Here is a 23,365-nt window from a genome sequence, read left to right on the forward strand (position 1 = left end):
ATAGCATAGTTTATTTTTTTTAAATGTGCATTTTTCAGGTATAAATCAGTTCTACATTGCAGCTGCAATCTGAAATAGTGCCGACGCAGCCAGAACAATTACAGAGACCAACGTCATATACCTAATTACTCATCTTAAAACATTTCAGAAAAATACACAGCGTACAGATATTGAAAGCCCAACATCTGGTGAATCCAAACAATATTTCAGATTTATTAAATGTTTTATAGCGAAAACAAAATGCAGCGCTAAATTAGCATAGCTACGCCAGGCAGAACCAGCTGGGCGCCCACGACCAGTTCACATGCACGACAGATATATGAAATAACATCGTAAATTGGGTCTTACTATTGCTGATCTTTCATCAGAATGTTGATCAAGGTGTCCTTTGTCCAGATGAGTCCTTGTTTCGATTCAGAATGGCAACTTTCCCACTTCATTTAGCATTGGTACTGGTCGAGTGGCACGGATCTCTCAAACGAAAATAAAATTAGAGAACGGAACACCGCAAAACTCCCGAAAAAAATTCAAATAATCTGATTAAACTATATTGAAAAAACATACATTACGATGATATGGTCACATGTATCAAACAAAATTCGAGACGGAGATAGTTTTCATCCGTAACGGCAGCAAAACAGTAGACAATCGCACCTCCAAGTCGCGCGATTCAGAGAACCGGAAGTTGTCGGTCACGCCAAAGAAATAGGTCTTATTTCACGTCAGAACAAGATAAACAAAAAATTTCTCCTCTGACGTCCTCTTGACACCCAGAGGAAGGCGAATGAAGTGTGTTTCGGGTCATAGGTGGCGTGACCATATATAGGCAGAGCGTTGAAGCGAGCATAGACATCTTGCATTCTACTTCTTGGTCAGGGAAAGTGCTGTCAAATGACTTGTGTTTCTCTCAGAGACAAAATTGAAACGGTTTTTGAAACTAGAGATTGTTTTCTATCCAATGGTATTAATTACATGCATATAGTAAGAGCAATAATTGAATAAGAGGCAGTTTAATCTGTAGAGCAAATTATGCTAATGCGAAAACAGCACCCCCTGTATTCTCAAGAAGTTAAGGCACTGTATAGAATTATAACCCACCCAAACTAAGCCTATCTGAAATATGAAAATGATCAATGAAAATCACCAGGTTCTGACAAATAAAATCTGTAGCAGATTGCTAAACTGTATTTTATATTGTAGGCTTCTGACAAATAAAATCTGTAGCAGATTGCTAAACTGTATTTTATATGTAGGCTATAATATTAATGTAGGTAAGCTACTCTTTTTGCCAGGCAAAACCGGATAAATTTAAACAAGCACTTTCTGGTCACTAATCTGGATATGTGCGTCCGTCTTTGTGTGACCAATACTGACTGGTATTTATTTTATTTTATCCACATTCAGTTTCACACTCACGACCCCACAAAACCTCCTCACTGCACTAGCTCACCCGACCTGTATTGGTTGACAGTCTGCTGGTTCAATCAGAGGTCCAAGTGTGCGTTTCACTTTCCAATCTGTTTTTTGCATGCGCGATACTGACTCTGGCTGCGTGGAGAGTAATCCACAGAGACTCTGACACAAAATGAGTGATGAAACATTACAAAAGCTGGCCAGATAATTTGAAGTCAAAGTCGAGTCCCGAAGTCTTGAGGCTTCAAGTCATTTTATATCAAGTCGAGTCTCAAGTCAACAAATTCATGTCCACACCTTTACATCCCTATGGATAAATGCAAATAACTCAAATGAAAAGAGAAAAGGTTGTTGACCTTCATTAATCAAGCAATGGGACCCCAAATTTTATTTTACCACTATTAGGCCAATAATTAATACGTTTAAAACCACTGGAACAGTGGTAAACTTGCATGATAGAGGACCCATGTGTATCTTGTCCCCACAAACTGTGAGGAAGATGGTTCAGGCAGCCAAGAAAAATCCAAGGGCCACAGTTGAAGAATTACAGCAGGGGTTCTCCAACTGTTTGGGTCCGGGGACCTCTTTTGTGATATTCATTAGGGACCCACTAATAGTGAAATTAAATTCACAAGAGTGAAATTAAAATAGCAAACAACGAGTTTTACTGTGACTTCGGCAGTGCATGGTCGGACGAACCAAGTCTCAGTCCCTGAGAAGGAACGTTTTAAAGGCCCAGCTCTTGGCATCGGAGAGAAAATGTAGCAGTTTAAGCTAATTTCACATTATTCTACACGCCTCTTTGGCAAAAAGCTGAGGAATGGGACTGGAGAAATGTTACCACTCAAATTCATAGACAGAGCAATGGTTTCAAGGACTGACTATCCATGAAATCAAAATGTATAGTTAAAAGTTGAGGCTCTACAGTGTTTTACATTTACATTTTTTACAAATATTGAAGCAAAACAAGCTTATATTTTGGGTTGTGATGGAGTACAACAGTTTAACTAAGCTCCTGAGGCATTTATAAGTTGTATTCTACAATAATCAAATGGGTATATCATGGTATTCCATACCAAAAATGGATGTAGCAACTAAGGATTATAGCTTTAAATTACAGTGCATTTATGTAAAAAAAAAATATATATATATACATTTGGGGAATACGAGTATTAAGTTGAAAATTGGATAATTGGTGGAGCACTGTGTAGGCTATATATAATATCCCTCTGTGCCTCCCAGGCCCATGTTGGCCAGGGTTAAGAACATAAATTGTATATTAATAATATTACATTGTATTGCAACCTCTACACTTATTCCACAGAATGCTCGGCCTAAATTCTTTGAATCTGTTAGAAATACGCATCAGAAAAATGTTATACAAATATTTTGAGAACTGGCCGCAGACCCCCTGCAGTACCTCCGTGGACCCCACTTTTAGAACCCCTGAATTACAGAACTTGGGTCACCAAGTATCTAAATCTACAATTAGAAACTACCTCCATGCCAATAGGCTATTTAGAAGGGTTGCCAGAAAATAGCCTTTATCGAGAGCAATCAACAGATGTACAGTGGCTTGCGTAAGTATTCACCCCCCTTCACATTTTACCTATTTTGTTGTTACCTTACAACCTGGAATTAAAATTGATTTTTGGGGGGTGGTATCATTTGATTTACACAACATGCCAACAACTTTGAAGATGCAAAATATTTTTTTTTATTGTGAAACAAACAAGAAATATGACAAAAAAGAAAAGAGAACTTGTGTGCATAACTATTCACCCCCCCCCCCCAAAGTCAATACTTTGTAGAGCCACCTTTTGCAGCAATTACAGCTGCAAGTCTCTTAGGGTATGTCTCTATAAGCTTGGCACATCTAGCCACTGGGATCTTTGCCCATTCTTCAAGGCAGAACTGCTCCAGCTTCAAGTTGAATGGGTTCCGCTGGTGTACAGCAATCTTTACGTCATACCACAGATTCTCAATTGGATTGAGGTTTGGGCTTCGACTAGGCCATCCCAAGACATTTAACTTCTTGTCAATAGGGGGAGCTGTTAGCACTATTTTTTTCTTGGTGTTTCCAAATTAAACTGTCTCGTACTCAATTATTGCTCGTACAATATGCATATTATTATTACTATTGGATAGAAAACACTCTAGTTTCTAAAACCGTTTGAATTATATCTGTGGGTGAAACAGAACTCGACTTAGAGCAATTTTCCTGTGTGTATGTAAGAATGCAGAATTTTACTGGCTGTTCTGAGACCTGTGTATTAATTTGCCTGTCCTCTATTGGTTGAGATGCACTGCATATGCCTTCCCCTGGTTGTTAGCGAATAGGGAGACTTGAAATGGAGTTTCTACGCAGTTCAGAAAGTCTATAAATTGATTGGAATCGAGGTGTCCACCCTTTTGGATCCTCGCGCTGACGCAGAGAGGGTCTTGGCATGTCTTTTTAGAAGCTCTGGTTTTAGCTCCTATATATATCCGGCTCTGTTTTTATTCGATATAGGCTTTAAAGACATAATCTTGTTATTTTAAATCGACTTATATCAGTTTGTCAGTATATTGCGATTTTCGGGTATTTCATTTTCTGACGTTGTGGAAAATTGGGTCTCTCTCTTTCGCATGCCATTGTTTACTGCTAATTGCAACATGGAAGAGGACGTTCTCCAACCCAGCAACGATTCTTTTGGACAAGGACACCCATCCCAAGATTCTGATGGAAGCTCAGCTAAAAGTAAGAACTATTTATGCTGATAATTCGTTGTTCTGTTGAAAAAAGTAAAATGCATAAGACGGCATTATTTGCAGTGTAGCCTTGCGTTATCGCACCCTGTATTGCACCCTGTATTGCGCAGTAAGGTTAATTTAAAAAATGTAATTCAGCGATTGCATTAAGAACTAATTTGTCTTTCAATTGCTGTCCACCCTGTATTTTTTAGTCAAGTTTATGATTATTTATTGATTAGACTAGGTGACTCTCCAAGATGGCGACCGACATTTTCTGGGCAGCTTGGCAACTTTTCTCATTGTATAATCACGATTTGTGCCGCTAAATATGCACATTTTCGAACAAACTCTATATGCATTGTGTAATATGATGTTACAGGACTGTCATCTGAAGAATTTTGAGAAGGTTAGTGAAAATTAATATTTTTGGTGGTGAATACTTTATCGCTATGTTTGGCTGGAATCAATGCTGTTGTGTGGTTTGCTATTGTGCTAAGCTAATATAACGCTATATTGTGTTTTCGCTGTAAAACACTTAGAAAATCTGAAATATTGTCTGGATTCACAAGATCTGTGTCTTTCAATTGCTGTACGCTGTGTATTTTTAAGAAATGTTTTATGATGAGTAATTAGGTAATACACGTTGCTCTCTGTAGTTATTCTAGTCGAGTTGTGATGGTGGCTGCAATGGTAAACTATGATTTATACCTGAAATTTGCACATTTTTCTAACAAAACCTATGCTATACAATAAATATGTTATCAGACTCATCTGATGAGGTTGTTTCTTGGTTAGTGGCTATTTATATCTTTATTTGGTCGAATTTGTGATAGCTACTGATGGAGTAAAAAACTGGTGGAGTAAAAAAAAAAAGGTGTCTTTTGCTAACGTGGTTAGCTAATAGATTTACATATTGTGTCTTCCCTGTAAAACATTTTAAAAATCAGAAATGATGGCTTGATTACCAAGATGTGTATCTTTCATCTGGTGTCTTGTACTTTTGATTTAATGATATTTAGATGCTACTATTTACTTGTGACGCTATGCTAGCCTATGCTAGTCAGCTTTTTTACTGGTGGGGGTGCTCCCGGACCCGGGTTTCTGAGGAAGTAGAGGTTAAATGTTTCCCCTTAAACCACTCGAGTGTTGCTTTAGCAGTACGCATTGGGTCATTGTCCTGCTGGAAGGTGAAACTCCGTCCCAGTTTCAAGTCTCTGGAAGACAAATAGGTTTCTCTCAAGAATTTCCCCGTATTTAGCGCCATCTATCATTACTTAAATTCTGACCAGTTTCCCAGTCCCTGGCAATGAAAAACATCCCCACAGCATGATGCTGCCACCACAATGCTTCACTGTAGGGATGGTCTTCTCGGGGTGATGAGAGGTGTTGGGTTTGCGCCAGACAGCTTGTTCCTTGATGGCCAAAAAGCACAATGCTAGTTTCATCTGACCAGAGTACCTTCTTCCATATGTTTGGGGAGTCTCCCACATGCCTTTTGGCAAACATCAAACATGTTTCCTTATTTTTTTCTGGCCACTCTTCCGTAAAGCCCAGCTCTGTGGAGTGTATGGCTTTACCTGTTTGGGATAGAGGGCAGCATTTTCACTTTTGCATGAAATGCGTGCCCAGAGTAAACTGCCTGCTACTCTGTCCCAGATGCTAATATATGTATATTATTAGTAGTATTGGATAAAAAAAACACTGAAGTTTCTAAAACTGTTTGAATGGTGTCTGTGAGTATAACATAACTCATATGGCAGGCGAAAACCTGAGAAATCCAACCAGGAAGTGGGAAATCTGAGGTTTGTAGTTTTTCAAAGCTTGGCCTACCGAATACACAGTGTCTATGGGGTTAAGTTGCACTTCTTAAGACTTCCACTAGATGTCAACTGTCTTTAGCAACTTGTTTCAGGCTATAAAGGAGGGGGGAATGGGAGCTGAATGAGTCAGTGGTCTGGCAGTGTCTCAGGCTCGTGACGCACGCTCCCGACAGTTAGCTCTCGTTCCAGTGCTTTTCTAAAGTGTATGGAATTCTCCGGTTGGAACATTAATGATTTATGTTAAAAACATCCTAAAGATTGATTCCATACATCGTTTGATATGTTTCTACGACCTATAACGGAACTTTGAGTTTTTGTCTGGACCTAGTGCTCATGAAGATGGATTACTGTGCTGAACACGCTAACAACTAGTGGCTATTTGGACATTAATGATGGACTTTATGGAACAAATCAGTAATTTATTGTCGAACTGGGATTCCTGGGAGTGCATTCTGACGAAGACCATCAAAGGTAAAGTGAATATTTATCATGTTATTTCTAACTTCTGTTGACTCCAACATGGCGGAAATTTCTTTGGCTGGATTGGGCTCTGAGCGCCGTACTCAGATTATGCTTTTTCCGTAAAGTTCTTTTGAAATCTGACACAGCGGTTGCATTAAGGAGAAGTCTATCTTTAATTCTGTAAATAACACTTGCATATTTTATCGATGTTTATTATTATGAGTATTTCTGGGATTTCTGTGGCTATCTGCAAGATCACCGGATGTTTTGGAATCAAAACATTACTGCACGTAACGCACCAATGTAAACTGAGATTTTTGGATATAAATATGCACATTATTGAACAAAACACACATGTATTGTGTAACATGATGTCCTATGAGTGTCATCTGAAGATCATCAAAGGTTAGTGATTAATTTGATCTATATTTCTGCTTTTTGTGACTCCTATCTTTGGCTGGAAAATGGCTTTTTTTGACTTGGCTCTGAACTAACATAATCATGTTGTGCTTTCGCTGTAAAGCCTTTTTGATATCGGACACGATGGGGTAGATTAACAAGATTGTTTATCTTTCATTTGCTGTATTGGACTTGTTAATGTGTGAAAGTTACATATTTCAAAAAATATTTTTGAATTTCCCACGCTGCCTTTTCAGCGGAATGTTGTCGAGGGGTTCCGCTAGTGGAACGCCTGCGCTAGAAAGGTTAAACCAATCAAAATATGTATTTTATATTTGAGATTCTTCAAAGTAGCTACCCTTTGCCTTGACGACAGCTTTGTACACTCTTGGCATGCTCTCAACCAGCTTTACCTGGAATGCTTTTCCAACAGTCTTGAAGGAGTTCACACACATGCTGAGCACTAGTTGGCTGCTTTTCCTTCACTTTGCGGTCCAACTCATCCCAAATCATCTCAATTGGAGGTGTGTTGGGTCATTGTCCTGTTGAAAAACAAATGATGGTCCCACTAAGCACATACCAGATGGAATGGCGTATTGCTGTGGTAGCCATGCTGGTTAAGTAGGTGTGTCCAAACTTTTGACTGGTTGCGTGTGTGTGCATGTGTGTGTAAACTCAGCAAAAAAAGTAACGTCCTCTCACTGTCAATTGCTTTTATATTCAGCAAACTTAACGTGTAAATATTTGTATGAACATAACAAGATTCAACAGACATAAACTGAACAAGTTCCACAGGCATGTGACAAACAAAAATGGAATAATGGGTCCCTGAACAAAGGGGGGGTCAAAATCAAAAGTAACAGTCAGTTTCTGGTGTGGCCACCAGCTGCATTAAGTACTGCAGTGCATCTCCTCATGGACTGCACCATATTTGCCAGTTCTCCACCAAGGCACCTGCAAGTTCCTGGACATTTCTGGGTGGAATGGCCCTAGCCCTCACCCTCCGATCCAACAGTTCCCAGACGTGCTCAATGGGATTGAGATCCGGGCTCTTCGCTTGCCATGGCAGAACACTGACTTTCCTGTCTTGCAGGAAATCATGCACAGAACGAGCAGTATGGCTGGTGGCATTGTCATGCTGGAGGGTCATGTCAGGATGAGCCTGCAGGAAGGGTACCACATGAGGGAGGAAGATGTCTTCCCTGTAACGCTCAGCATTGAGATTGCCTGCAATAACAACACGCTCAGTCCGATGATGCTGTGACACACCGCCCCAGACCATGACGGACCCTCCACCTCCAAATCGATCCCGCTCCAGAGTATAGGCCTCGGTGTAACGCTCATTCCTTCAACGAAAAAACGCGAATCCGACCATCACCCCTGGTAAGACAAAACCACGACTCATCAGTGAAGAGCACTTTTTGCCAGTCCAGTCTGGTCTAGCGACGGTGGGTTTGTGCCCATAAGCAACGTTGTTGCCGGTGATGTCTTGTGAGGACCTGCCTTACAACAGGCCTACAAGCCCTCAGTCCAGCCTCTCTCAGACTACTGTGGACAGTCTGAGCACTGATGGAGGGATTGTGTGTTCCTGGTGTAACTCGGGCAGTTGTTGCCATCCTGTACTTGTCCCGCAGGTGTGATGTACCGATCCTGTGCAGGTGTTACACGTGGTCTGCCACTGTGAGGATGATCAGCTGTCTGTCCCGTCTCCCTGTAGCACTGTGTTAGGCGTCTCACAGTACGGACATTGCAATTTATTTCCCTGGCCACATCTGCAGTACTCATGCCTCCTTGCAGCTTGCCTAAGGCACGTTCACACAGATGGGCAGGGAGCCTGGGCATCTTTCTTTTGGTGTTTTTCAGAGTCAGTAGAAAGGCCTCTTTAGTGTCATAAGTTTTTATAACTGTACCTTAATTGCCTACCGTCTATAAGCTGTTAGTGTCTTAATGACCGTTCCACAGGTGCATGTTCATTAATTGTTTATGGTTCATTGAACAAGCATGGGAAACAGTGTTTAAACCCTTTACAATGAAGATCTGTGACGTTATTTGGATTTTTACAAATTATCTTTGAAAGACAGAGTCCCGGAAAAGTGACATTTATTTTTTTGCTGAGTTTATATATACACACACACACACACAGTACCAGTCAAAAGTTTGGACACACCTACTTAACCAGCATAGCAACCACAGCAATATATAATATATTAGTGCATTCAGAAAGTATTCAGACCCTTTGCTACGTTACAGCCGTATTCTGAAATTGATTAAATCTTTTTTCCCCTCATCAATCTACACACAATACCCCATAATAAAGCAAAAAATAGATATTATTTATTTTTTTATAAATGTTTGCTAATTTATACACACTGCTCAAAAAAATAAAGGGAATACTTAAACACAATGTAACTCCAAGTCAATCACACTTCTGTGAAATCAAACTGTCCACTTAGGAAGCAACACTGATTGACAATACATTTCACATGCTGTTGTGCAAATGGAATAGACAACAGGTGGAAATTATAGGCAATTAGCAAGACACCCCCAATAAAGGAGTGGTTCTGCAGGTGGTGACCACAGACCACTTCTCAGTTCCTATGCTTCCTGGCTGATGTTTTGGTCACTTTTGAATGCTGGCAGTGCTTTCACTCTGGTGGTAGCATGAGACGGAGTCTACAACCCACACAAGTGGCTCGGGTAGTGCAGCTCATCCAGGATGGCACATCAATGCGAGCTGTGGCAAGAAGGTTTGCTGTGTCTGTCAGCGCCGTAGGAGGGCAACAACACAGCAGCAGGACCGCTACCTCCACCTTTGTGCAAGGAGGAGCAGGAGGAGCACTGCCAGAGCCCTGCAAAATGACCAGAGGTAGAGGTAGCCTGACTGCCATTAGGTACCGAGATGAGATCCTCAGACCCCTTGTGAGACCATATGCTGGTGCGGTTGGCCCTGGGTTCCTCCTAATGCAAGACAATGCTAGACCTCATGTGGCTGGAGTGTGTCAGCAGTTCCTGCAAGAGGAAGGCATTGATGCTATGGACTGGCCCGCCCGTTCCCCAGACCTGAATCCAATTGAGCACATCTGGGACATCATGTCTCGCTCCATCCACCAACGCCAAGTTGCACCATAGACAGTCCAGGAGTTGGCGGATGCTTTAGTCCAGGTCTGGGAGGAGATCCCTCAGGAGACCATCCGCCACCTCATCAGGAGCACGCCCATGCCCAAGGAGGTCATACAGGCACGTGGAGGCCACACACACTACTGAGCCTCATTTTGACTTGTTTCAAGGACATTACATCAAAGTTGGATCAGTCTGTAGTGTGGTTTTCCACTTTCATTTTGAGTGTGAATCCAAATCCAGACCTCCGTGGGTTGATAAATTTGATTTCCATTGATAATTTTTGTGTGATTTTGTTGTCAGCACATTCAACTATGTAAAGAAAAAAGTATTTAATAAGAATATTTCATTCATTCAGATCTAGGATGTGTTATTTTAGGGTTCCCTTTATTTTGAGCAGTGTATATAAAAATAATTATGATATCACATAAGCATTTAGATCCTTTACTCAGTACTTTGTTGAAGCACCTTTGGCAATGATTACATCCTCAAGTCTTCTTGGATTTGACCCATAAAGCTTGGCACACATCTATTTGGTGAGTTTTTCCCCATTCTTCTCTGTAGATTCTCTCGAGCTGTCAGTTGGATGGGGAGCGTCGCTGCACAGCTATTTTCAGGTCCCTCCAGAGATGTTCGATCGGGTTCAAGTCCGGCCTCTGGCTGGGCCACTCAAGGATATTGAGAATTGTCCCAAAGCCCCTCCTGCGTTGTCTTGGTTGTGTGCTTAGGGTCGTTGTCCTGTTCGAGGTGACATTTCGAAGCAGGTTTTCATCAATCTCTCTGTACTTTGCGGCGTTCATTTCTCCCACGATCTTGACTACTCTCCCAGTCCCTGCTACTGAAAAACATCCTCACAGCATTATGCTGCCACCACCATGCTTCTCCTTAGGGATGGTGGCAGGTTTCCTCCAGATGTGACGTTTGGCATTCAGGCCAAAGAGTTCAATCTTGCTTTCATCAGACCAGAGAATCTTGTTTCTCATGGTCTGAGAGTCCTTTAGGTGCCTTTTGGCAGACTCCAAGCTGGCTGTTGTGTGTTTTTCCCTGAGGAGTGGCATCTGTCTGGCCTCTCTACCATGAAATCCTCTTTGGTGGAGTGCTGCAGAGACGGTTGTCTTTCTGGAAGGTCCTCCCATCTCCAAAGGGGAACTCTGGAGCTCTGTCAAGAGTGATGTCGTAACTTTACTTAAATTTTGGGGCACCACGAGAGCGGTTGTTTAAAGAGTTACCATCTCCCGAATTAAACTCTAAAGGTCTTTACCTATCTCATCCACAAAACAGTCAATGTATTTATCATAACCTCGTATCATATCATTATGAACAGTCGTAACCTCCTGCATCTGCAAAAAAAACAGCCGTACTTATGATTCAGTACTACACATTAGTTTAATTATTTATTTACTAGCTAGCTAAATGATAACACAGGATAAACATACACACTTAATACTAGGGATGCACCGATATGACATTTTTGGCTGATACTGATATCCAATATTTTCCTTGCCAAAAAACCCAATCCCGATATTTCTAATTTTAGCGGCCTTTGGAGCATTCTAGTATAGTTACATAGTTGACACATACCTAAATACCAACAAAATAACTTTTTGGTCAGTGTGTGTATGTCCCCATTACCTGTAAGACATAATGAAAACCTATTTCTTTCACTTAACTGCTGTGCTCTTTCGTTGTTCAGTCGTTTCATTCTTAACCAGGACATCAAATCAAATTTTGTCACATGCGCCAAATACAACAGGTGTAGACCTTCGTGAAAAGCTTACTTACAAGCCCTTAACCAACAATGCAGTTAAAAATAAATAAAAGTAACAAATAATTAAAGAGCAGCAGTAAAATAACAATAGCAAGGCTATATACGGGGGGTACCGGTACAGAGTCAATGTGCGGGGACACCGGTTAGTCGAGGTAATATGTACATGTAGGTAGAGTTATTAAAGTGACTATGCATAGATGACAACAGAGTAGCGGCATCGTGGGGGAGGGGGGCAATGCAAATAGTCTGGGTAGCCATTTGAATAGATGTTCAGGAGTCTTATGGCTAGCAAGTAGAAGTTGTGGCCTGTTTTAAGGTCTTACTCACATCGACTGTAGAGAACGTGGTCACAGTCGTCCGGAACAGCTGGCACACGTTTCAGTGTTACTTGCATCGAAGCGAGCATAGAAGTAAGTTAGCTCGTCTGGTAGGCTTGTGTCACTGGGCAGCTCTTGGCTGTGCTTCCCTTTGTAGTCTGTAATGGTTTGCAAGCCCTGCCACATCTGACGAGCGTCGGAGCCGGTGTAGTACGATTCTTAGACCTGTATTGACGCGTTGCCTGTTTGATGGTTCGTCAGCGGGCCTAGTGGGATTTCTTATAAGCTTCCGGGTTAGACTCCCGCTCTTTGAAAACGGCAGCTCTACCCTTTAGCTCAGTGTGGATGTTGCCTGTAATCCATGGCTTCTCGTTGTAGTATGTACGTACGGTCACTGTGGGGACAACCGCTGATGAAGCCAGTGACTGATGTGGTATACTCCTCAATGCCATCGGAAGAACACCAAAATGTATTCTAGTCTGTGCTAGCAAAACAGTCCTGTAGCTTAGCCTCTGCTTCATCTTACCACTTTTTGTATTGACTGAGTCACTGGTGCTTCCTGGTTTAATTTTTGCTTGTAAGCAGGAATCAGGAGGATAGAATTATGGTCAGATTTGCCAAATGGAGGGAGCGCTTTGTACGCGTCTCTGTGTATGGAGTAACGGTGGTCAGGAGTTTTTCTCCCTTTGGTTGCATATGTAACATGCTGGGAGAAATGTAAGTTTCCCTGCATTAAAGTCCCCGGCCTCTAGGAGCAGCGCCTCTGGATGAGCGTTTTCCTGTTTGCTTATGGTGGTATACAGCTCATTGAGTGCGGTCTTACTGTCAGCATCGGTCTGTGGTGGTATGTAGACAGCTACGAAAAATACAGATGAACACTCTAGGTAGATAGTGTGGTCTACAGCTTATCATGAGATGCTCTACAGCTTATCATGAGATGCTCTACATCAGGCACGCAAAACCTCTTGACTTCTTTAGATATGTGCACCAGCTGTTAACAATTATACGTAGACAGCGACCCCTTGTCTTACCTGAGGCTGCTGTTCTATCCTGACGATAAAGTGTAAAACCCGCCATCTGTATGTTATTCATGTCGTCGTTCAGCCACGACTCAGCCCAACCTCCGCCCCCTTTTTCTCCGTCTTCTCTTAACGCAAATGACTGGGATTTGGGCCTGTTCCCGAGACAACGAGTCCGACATGAAGGATATACTGCTAAAGGAAAGTCTTCCAGTTCGTGTTGAGTAATCACTGATCCGATTTCCAGAAGTTATTTTCGGTCATAAGAGACGGTAGCAGCAATATTATGTACAAAGTTACAAACAACGCACAAATTAAAACAGTTGGTTAGGAGCACGTAAAATGTCAGCCATCTTCTCTGGCGCCATTCTACCATTTTAATCATACATGTCAAGCAATGAAGTTTCAGCTCTCTGTCCATGGCCTCTGTTCCTCGGTGCACACTGTAACTGTGTCCGTATCCATCTTGTCCAGCTGTGTCTAACATTTCACGTAAACCCTGTTTCTTGTCTGCATCGAATTAGCAGTCCTTGTACCTAGCATCGAGCATGGTGGCAACACAGTAAAGAGGCTCAGAGAGAATGCCACCAAATCGCTTGTTCACAGCCTCGAGTACTTTTGCAAGTTTTAACCCCACAGTCGCAGGCGTTTCAATGCCATGACAGGGTATCACGTCTGCTGCAGACGCAGTTGATGAGCCTATTTATCGAGTCAGTTGTTCGAATGGAGCTTGGAGTATGTTCATGTTCTTAAATGCCATTGAAATGTAGCAGCGGTATGAGAACCAGAACATTCTTGAGCATGCAATACAGTTTTCCTAAGTACGAAATCCTCGTCGACCCAGCGTACTGTCAGACTCTCCGTGCTCATGGGGCTGGCATTGCTGGTCCAAATGTCAGTTGTGAAGCTACTAGCAGTGACACCCATAGAAAGTATCTCATAGATGTGCGTTTCAACAATACGGTGTACCTCTGGTAGGGCAACATCTGAAAAATAGCGCCTACTTGGTAGTGTGTCCTGGGGCTCGAGGTTTCTGGTATTGAACGATTTCACTTTCTCCTTTACTCGGGAAATAATAGCAGCACAAATGTTGCATATGGCCTTTTTGGTATCTTCCTTTCAAACTTCAAAATAGATCCACACAGCAGACATTGTGGGCTAGGTTAGGAATGGTGTGTAGCACTGTATTTTTTGTGATGTCATTACGTCATCTACCTACGTTATATAGGTATGAACGTCGGCTTTGACATCGGCTTCAAACTAGACATCGGGCCGATGTTGGCATTTTTAGCTAATATCGGCTGATTCCAATATGCTTACCGATATATCGTGCATCCCTACTTAATACATTAGAAACAGGTCCCTCGCGGACTGGCCCAATATGGCGGCTTGTTACAAAAAGACATGTAGGGCGAGAGAGGGACAGAGACATAATACTTTGGTACATTTAGAAACTACTAACTATAATCATATACTTTGCACACCGCTGCCCGTTTTGGAGTAAGAAATCATGAATGTATTTACGTGGGAATGCCTTGGTTTGCCGTGTATCTCTGTCGGAACCAAGCCTTCTTGGAAAGGAGTTTGGTTGGGTCTTTCCGCTGCACGCTTGTAATGCTCTGATTGTCCAAAAAGGTCCCCACCCGTGTTCTACTGTTGTCGTCTGGTATCCGTTGACTTGTCGTGTAGTCCTGAACAGAACTAGAGTTTATTCTACTTTCCATTCGCTCCTGAAGCTGATTTTTTGAAGATAGGCTAGCCAGCCGTGTCAGTGGTTCCCAGTGGGGTGATGAGAGTAGTAGAATACAATGGTTTGAAGAGGGTAGTAGAATGGTCACACTTAAATGTGCTTTTCTAGATACTTTACTTAGGACAGCTAATCAGCCGTACCAGATCATCTCAAGGACGATCAATGGAAACAGGATGCACCTTAGCTCAATTTCGAGTCTCATAGCAAAGGGTCTGAATACTTATGCAAATAAAGTTTTTTTATTTTTTTATTTAAAACCTTAGCAGAAAATTCGAACTGTTTTTGCTTTGCCACTATGGGGTATTGTGTGTAGATTGAGGAAATTGTTTTATTTAATAAAAATGTTTAATACGGCTGTAATGTAACAAAATGTGGCAAAAGTCTAGGGGTCTGAATACTTTCCGAAGGCACTATAGTCAGCAATATGTTTGGAACATCAAATCACAATAAAATCCCAATATTGAATCGCAGTACATTTAGAATCGTGGTAATATTATATTGTGAGGTCCCTGGCAATTCCCAGCTCTAGTATCTTCAGGTAACTGCAATTATTTCCACAGGGATAACAAAAATGAGGACACTGTCCTATAACCGTATGGCTCCACAGATAAACTACATCTGATGAAAAGTGACAATTACAACTAGCCTTCTAGAACGTAAACAAAACCCACAAGCCCAAATAGTGGACATGAGTCACTGCATGATCTTTTAGATAGTATCCCATAACAAAAAAAGCAAGAGAACTGGAGCAATGTATTGTAACAAACAATGAAACGTGACTTAAACCAAGAAATGTCTCTATTACAAATGTAGGCAAAATCCCAAATATGCTCCCACAACCATTGTGTGAGGGTTTGTTTGTATTTGACCACATTTAGGTGGAGATAATGTCACTACAGATTTTATAAATGATTGACACTGTCCCGTTTATGGAGGACCGGATGTGCATATTGGCAGTGTCTATTATTTGTACTTTGACATCTGACAAATTTGATGTACATCCTGAAAGTGATCCCTTTCCAAATGTTGTCACTAAACTGTTATAATTTATTTCACTTCTCATGGCATGCTAACTTAGTTTTCAGTAAGTAATACGAAGTTGTCTGATGCAGAACTTCTACCTCATCGACTATAACATGCTGCTATTCAGTCATCATACTGGCTCGCAGGCTGATTGCAGCGATTGTAAAAGGAGGTAGGAATTCACACTTGCAATTTTTGATATTATAGATTTGTTATAAACAATACAGCAATTTGCATCTCTTTTACTCGTGCAAGTGTTATTCTGTGATATTTTTCAATTTAATGTTTTTTTCAGCACCATTCTGTTTGTTTTTCTCAAACCCACTCGGGTCTTTTTCTGTCCCTCAGAAGAATAATACCTTATTGTCATATAACAAATGTCATTCCTGTCTGCCCCCCTTTTCTCTCTCTCTCTGTCTCTCAAGGTGTCTCAGAGTGGGAAGCTCTCGTTCCCTCACTATATCTTCCTGGTGATGGCATGGTTCGCTGTACTCACACTGATGGGCTGGAGTCTATGTCGCTCCCTCATATACCTCTTCAGGGCCTACTCTGTCCTCAGCATGCTCTTTCTCTGTTACCCGTAAGTATGGACCAGCTGTCAGGCTTCCACAACACAACCATTCAAGCCAGACTTCACAATGACACAGAGAGTCAGTCACCCCCGAAATTATTGGCACCCTTGATAAATATGAGCAAAAGAGACCATAAATAATACAAATACTGAGCTATTCTCAATAAATAGGAAAATTATTTTACACTAATTTAATTGATCTGAGAAAGAGAATTTACTGAACAAGTAATACAGAAAACTTTCCCACAAATTACAGAAACTACTTGTTTCAAAAAATGGAAAATGGAAAAGTAGTGCATGCATATGTATTCACCCCCTTTGCTATAAAGCCCCTAAATAAGATCTGGTGCAACCAATTACCTTCAGAAGTCACAATTAGTTAGATTGCACACAGGTGGACTTTATTTAAGTGTCACATGATCTCAATATAAAAACACCTGTTCTGGAAGGCCCCAGAGTCTGCAACACCACTAAGTGGCACCATGAAGACCAAGGAGCTCTCCAAACAGGTCAAGGACAAAGTTGTGAAGTCCAGATCAGGGTTGGGTTATAAAAAAAATATCTGAAACTTTGAACATCCCCACGGAGCACCATTTAAATCCATTATTTAAAAAAATTGAAAGAATATGGCACCACAACAAACCTGCCAAGAGAGAGGGCCGTCCACCAAAACTCACGTACCAGGAAAGGAGGGTATTAACACTTTTTTGGTTACTACATGATTTCATATGTGTTATTTCATAGCTTATGTCTACACTATTATTCTACAATGTAGAAAATAGTAAAAATAAAGAAAAACCCTTGAATGAGTAGGTTTGTCCAAACTTTTTACTAGTACTGTGTGTATGCATGTATATCTATCCAGTGGTCACCAACCAGATGATCACGATCGACTGATCAATCTTCAAAACATTCCTCGTCTATTTCCAAAATGTTTGTAGAAAAGCCAACGATAAAAAATTGCTTGCACTCTTTTTTTCCGTGTTGCGCTGTTGGCGGTAGGTACACTTGATTCAGAAGCCCTGCGAAGCGGGTAGGCAAAGTGTTCCAATTCTGAACCATTTAATTTGTCTGAAAGGACAAACTCCGCCTACCCGGCAGACCGGTAGGTCTGTGGCAAAATAGTGCGCCTACTGCGCTGGCCAATCGGATTGCTCAAATCACCGTGCCTACAGCTTCCACGACCACAGCAAATTTTATACTAGCCCACGTGAGTTTTAAAACCATGACCAGAGTGAGACTGTCAAGGAATACAGCAAAGAGCTGAGTGACTGAGTTCATGCAAGTTTTTATTCAACACTATTACAAAACGTGCTTCTCCCTACTTCCACTATAATGAATGAGTAGCAAAGTGTCAATATCCTGCATTTGTATTATTAGCTGCTCATCATGTCTTTCAATATTGAGAAATATTTCACTTTCTCTGGTCATAGGCACAACATGGATTTGTGCATGAGGCAGATGCGGTGCGACTCGAGTTTTGCCAATCAGGTGGAAGATGGTGTCCCCTCGCTCTCGTCAGTCTCACCGGAGGAAAGGAAGGAGAGAGTAGGGACCGGACCGTAAGAGGACCCTCTGCTGCCCTCTCCCTCCCGCCGCTGAGACTAATGTCGTGTTGAAAACAACTGGGAACTCGGAAATCTACGACTTCAGTGTGTTCAAGACTACTGGGAACGCCAAAGAAAAGTAGATCCAACTGGGAAGAATATCTTTGAACGGTCATCCAAGACCGAAACTTGAAAGCACCATGACCACCATACCAGTAAAATAAAAAGGCAAATTATGCTCAGCTGTCCCTTGCAAGTGCTACAATAAACAAAAAAATCTATTTTATCAAAGCTTTGAGTTTTGAAATAAAATATGGTCTGAGAAGAACAATACTGGCAAGCCAGACATAGCCAATATGCTGTCACAATGTATTAGGCATACTGCACAACCCTCATTCCTACAGAAAAGTTTTGTAGGTCAATGTTACTTTTTTCATTTTTTATTCTGAGAGGTAGAGCTCAGCTTGCTTTTTGACTGGGAAAGTAATCTTGACTCAGAAAAGATTGGTGACCACTGCTGTACATACTGGAAACCTGTGGAATAAAGTACCTTTAGTTTCTTACTATGTCAGAGTCTGTGGTCGTTAACTAGAGTGAGTGATGTGCATCTACCATACAGTCTCCAACCTAAGCTATCGCTGACCCTACAATGGTAATGAAGTCACCACACACACACAATCAAACAAACCAAACATCTCCCAAAATCAGCCATGAACGCTAAAAGCCAAATTAGACAGACAACAGCACCAAAATCATAGAACATCATCAGTCAGTGAGAGTGGGTGGACTCACCAGCGAGGTGTGTGTGAGGGAGGGTGTGAGTGGGGGTACCACCACACAGTCTTGTAGATCTTGACATAGTGGACAAAGAGGACGATAAGGTGGCAGAAGAACAAGTGCAGCTCGAACAGAACATTTGTGTCCATGGATAACTCTGGGATCTTACAGTGCTTCATAGGAACCACGGTCTGGGCTGCCAACGGGGGACTGGATAGGCTCGTGCCCGAGCCATTCCTAACGGTACAACACACAGGGCTTTCAAATCAAAAGATGACTTTGTGTCACTACAGGTTGATATCTAAAGACTATAGCTTATTACTATTCTCACCCTCCATAACAGCAAGACTGTGGTATGGGCCTACACTCTATGCAAAAAAACAGCTGTCTATAATCAAGGAATAAAGAAACACTCTTACAACATGTCAAAGTGTTCTATGTAGTACACAGTCAACCCATACGATCCCAATGTCCTCTCACCTTGTCCGAGAGCAAACCCCTGTGACTGGGGAGCTGGTAGAGTGGTTGCCATTGCTGACCGAGCCTGGCTCACTGTTTATTGGAGACCTGCAGTAAGCAGTGCGGTTGACCCCTCTCCGTCCGCCTGCCATCACAGACACCCCCACGTTTCTCTTCATCTTGTATGTTTGTGTGTCTGAGCGCTACTCTTTCTTTAAACTGATCAAACTGTAGGAAATCACCCTGATGATTAGAAAAGTTGGTTAATTTTCTTATTTCTATAGGCATCACCGCTCAAAAGTAATATGGTCATCTAGCAATGCTATGATATACTGCAGCCTGGTGATGTCATGGACAGTAGTCAATTAAGATTGGGCACTTTACATTTCAACCATAAAGGTTATTTTGCATTTACAATACTCAAATCAAAGATTGTGTTTAAGGCATATTAAGCGGAACATTGATAGGTCATGAAAGAGTGATTTGCTATTTATCCACCCGACTTGATAATAACTGGCCTGAGTACAACTTGAACAAACATACTGCAAGTCTAGAAATATCTGCTAACCCATGCCTCAGCACAAGGTCCACCTGTGTAATGATCATGCTGTTTAATCAGTTTCTTGATATGCTACACCTGTCAGGCAAAGGAGAAACCACATTTACTCATGAGGCGAGACCAACACATTTTCGGGGAGCTGACATACAAAACAGAGTTTCATCAATGAAGCGACAAGCCATACATATATTACACAAGTACCATGCATCTTATCGTAACGTGCACGAGATAAAAATTAGTCTTTCCGGCAAGACAGTAAAAATGCATGCTCGACAATATACCAAAGACTGCGGGCTACCATATAAACAGGTTATACAAGACAAACTTTGAGCATTTGTTGAGAAAAATGCACATCCCCCATTATAATGAAGTTGATCATTGTGTTGAGGTACTACAGATGTGTGATAGCATGGGGACGTGACGTGGATGAGGACATCATGACATCTGGGAGGGGAGTGTTTCTTTAAAGAGACATCATGCAATACCAAAGATGTGTTTAACTAAACCAAAATAGACCACAGCCTGCCATTTTCAATGGGAACAGATGCATCATGGTGGGTAGAACAAGCAAAGAGGTGGGCAGAGCCAAGCACGAGCTAGCGAGGTCCTAATAGCTCGTTCTAGCAGACATCTGCATATTTCCGGTAGGAAACGGCTACTATGTGAAGTACACTTGTGCAATAACTCAATTCGCCTTTGTGCTCCTATTAAACAGATATTATTTATTTTTTTACTCTGGCAAAGTGTAAAATCTACAAAATGTAGTCCACTCTGTTCATAACAGATTACATCTTTGGGAATAGAAAACTGAGAGCAAATGTTTCATCAATGAGAATATGTGCAGAATGTAGGCCAAAATCCATATTTTTCCTATCTTATCCCACTGGCCAGCCGCTGGGCTTCCTCTCCACTACCAAATTTGGTAGTGAAGTGGAAACGCCAAGCAGATGCTTCATATTTATAAATCCAGTGAATTCTCTCGTCGTTCTGTGGTAATACTGTATTTACATGTCACATCCTGATAATTTTTATTTGGAGATGCACGAGTTAACAATTTTACCATAATATGATATAAAAGCTTATCTTTCAATTTCAACATATTTTCTCAAATCAAATATGAAATCAAATCAAACTTTGTCACATGCGCCGATTACAACAAGCGTTGACCTTACCGTGAAATGCTTACTTACAAGCCCTTATCCAACAGTGCAGTTCAAAATGAGTTAAGAAAGTTTTTTTTTTTTTTTTTTTTTTTGGGTAAATATTAACACAGAGGGTACCGGTACCAAGTCAGTGTGCGGGGATATAGGTTAGAGGTAATTTGTACATGTAGGTATAGATGAAGTGACTATGCATAGATAAACAGCGAGTAGCAGACCTATACAAAACAATTGGCGGGGGGGGGGGGGGGCAATGTAAATAGTCCGGGTGGCCATTTGATTAATTGTTAAGCAGTCTTATGGCTTGGGGTAGAAGCTGTTAAGGAGCCTTTTGGTCCTAAACTTGGCGTTCTGGTACCGGTTGCCGTGCGGTAGCAGGGAAAGCAGGCTATGACTTGGGTGACTAGTCTCTGACACTGCCTATTATATAGGGCCTGGATTGCAGGAAGCTTGGCTCCAGTGATGTACTGGGCCGTACGCACTACCCTCTGTAGCACCTTACGGTCAGATGCCGAGCAGTTGCCATACCAGGCAGTGATGCAACCGGTCAGGATGCTCTCGATGGTGCAGCAGCAGAACTTTCTGAGGATCTGGGGACCTATGCCAAATCTTTTCAGTCTCCTGAGGGGGAAAAGGTTTTGTCGTGCCCACTTCACGACTGTCTAGGTGTGTTTAGACCATGATAGATCGTTGATGTGGACACCAAGGAACTTGAAATTCTCAACCCACTCCACTACAGCCCCGTTGATGGAACTATATAACTGGTTGTGTTATTGTAATTTGTACTACAGGATATTCATTCAGTCCATAAACTTGACATCGCTTTGCTGTTATGATCTGATCAACATAAGTAGGCCTAGTATACATTGTTCAATGCATAAATTCATTGACTGTCCTTTTGCATAGACCTGCATCTCACTCTCATCAATTTATAGATGTTCAAGCGTTCCTGCATCCTCTCAATAATCACTGGTAGGACAGGACAGGTGAATGCAATGTGGTGGATGGCTCCTGGGAATTTATTTTCAACTGTCCAGTTCTTTGACATCTATAAACCACTATTTGAATAGCTATGTCGTCATTCTTTTCCAGCATTTAGTTGGTCATTTAGTTGGTCTGGGGATTGGATACATACCAGTTTTCTTAATTTATCGCTATGGTAATGGATAAGGTTTACATAAGTGCATAATGTGAATGATGAATCTTCTGAATCCACAGATAAATCCTCAACTTTAAGCTTGAAATATCTACTCAAATCTAATCAGCATGTCCCATAGAGCCCTTTCTAACTATTTTCAGGTTTTCAATTTGAACTCAAATAATCTGCATCTCACCATGCACTTGCAATACTCTTCAGTTAATAAGGATGGTAATGAGTTAACTGCCTGCAGTTCTCACACGGGGCACATATTGATATTGAAAAAAAGGTGCCATCAGTGGGAACAGCAACATTGTTTCTGACCATGACCCTCAGGAAATCAAATAACTGATAATGACTCAATCCAATCTGACAATGGCATCATGCATTGCTTGTAGTTTCTGATGTTACAGGGGTAAAAGTAAAATTTGAGAATTGATGACAACCTTGGAGACAGAACAGTATATATGCATTTGGAGGGAGGTTGGCCTAAGATTAAATTATATGTACATATTTTAATTCCTTTCAAAGGTCACAGATGAGTACCCACTGTGTATTTCCATCCTGCTGAAGTTCCCCCCCCCGGCTCAGCCCCCTGAAGGACTGCTCAGCCCAATGACAACAGGAACTTTTCTCAGTGTCAGATATCCTCTTGGAACTATAGGGGGTGCTGTTCCGCATTAGCATATTTGTGTCTCCAAATTAAACTGCCTCGTGCTAAATTCTTGATCGTACAATATGCATATTATTGTTATTATTGGATAGAAAACACCTTCTAGTTTCTATAGAAGTTGAAATTTTGTCTCTGAGTTGTACAGAACAATTTCTACAGCACTTTTCATGACAGGGTTCAGATTTCAATTTTTTTTACCTCTGATCTGGGGTCTGTTTTTAAGGCGACAGTGAATGCTATGAAGAAACCGACACTGCCTACGTCTTCCTCTGGGTGTCTGTACGTCATCACGCTTTCAATGGAATCGATGGGATATTCACAGCCAGTATAAAAGACCAAAATGTATAGAGACCGCCCTTTCTCGTCGTGCGCCTGAAGCGTGAAGGGCATCGGACCTGCCTCGTTCCAAATCGTTTTCTAACCAGCAATATTTCTCCGGTCATGTTTTTACTCGTTTTAGGTGTTAAAAACATCATAATGTAGTTAATTTGAAACGTTTTATAGCAATTTATATCCGTTTAGTGCGATTTTAGAGGAATTTATTTGTTGTGCACTCTGAAACTTTGGACACGTTTTGGGGTGTCGGTCGTTGGTGGTGGACATTTCGAAGGACAGAGGACATCTATCGACCAAAAGACGTTTATAACATAGAAAGGATAC

The 23,365-nt window shown here is 41.5% G+C and overlaps 1 protein-coding gene across 1 annotated transcript in view; it reads right to left on the reverse strand.

The window, feature by feature from the left end:
- The window catches only part of LOC129812492 (transmembrane protein 39B-like), a 41,302-nt gene that overhangs the window by 13,597 nt on the left and 4,340 nt on the right, over positions 1–23,365 (reverse strand). Inside the window, exons 2-3 of the mRNA XM_055864110.1 lie at positions 19,197–19,418; positions 18,732–18,953 (exon numbers count right to left, since the gene is read on the reverse strand). Of these exons, the coding sequence (XP_055720085.1) occupies positions 18,732–18,953; positions 19,197–19,354 (380 nt within the window). The 5' untranslated portion in view covers positions 19,355–19,418. The remainder of the gene's footprint in view (positions 1–18,731; positions 18,954–19,196; positions 19,419–23,365) is intronic.

The sequence above is a fragment of the Salvelinus fontinalis genome, chromosome 16 (assembly GCF_029448725.1).
Source record: "Salvelinus fontinalis isolate EN_2023a chromosome 16, ASM2944872v1, whole genome shotgun sequence".
Taxonomy (NCBI): Eukaryota; Metazoa; Chordata; class Actinopteri; order Salmoniformes; family Salmonidae; genus Salvelinus; species Salvelinus fontinalis.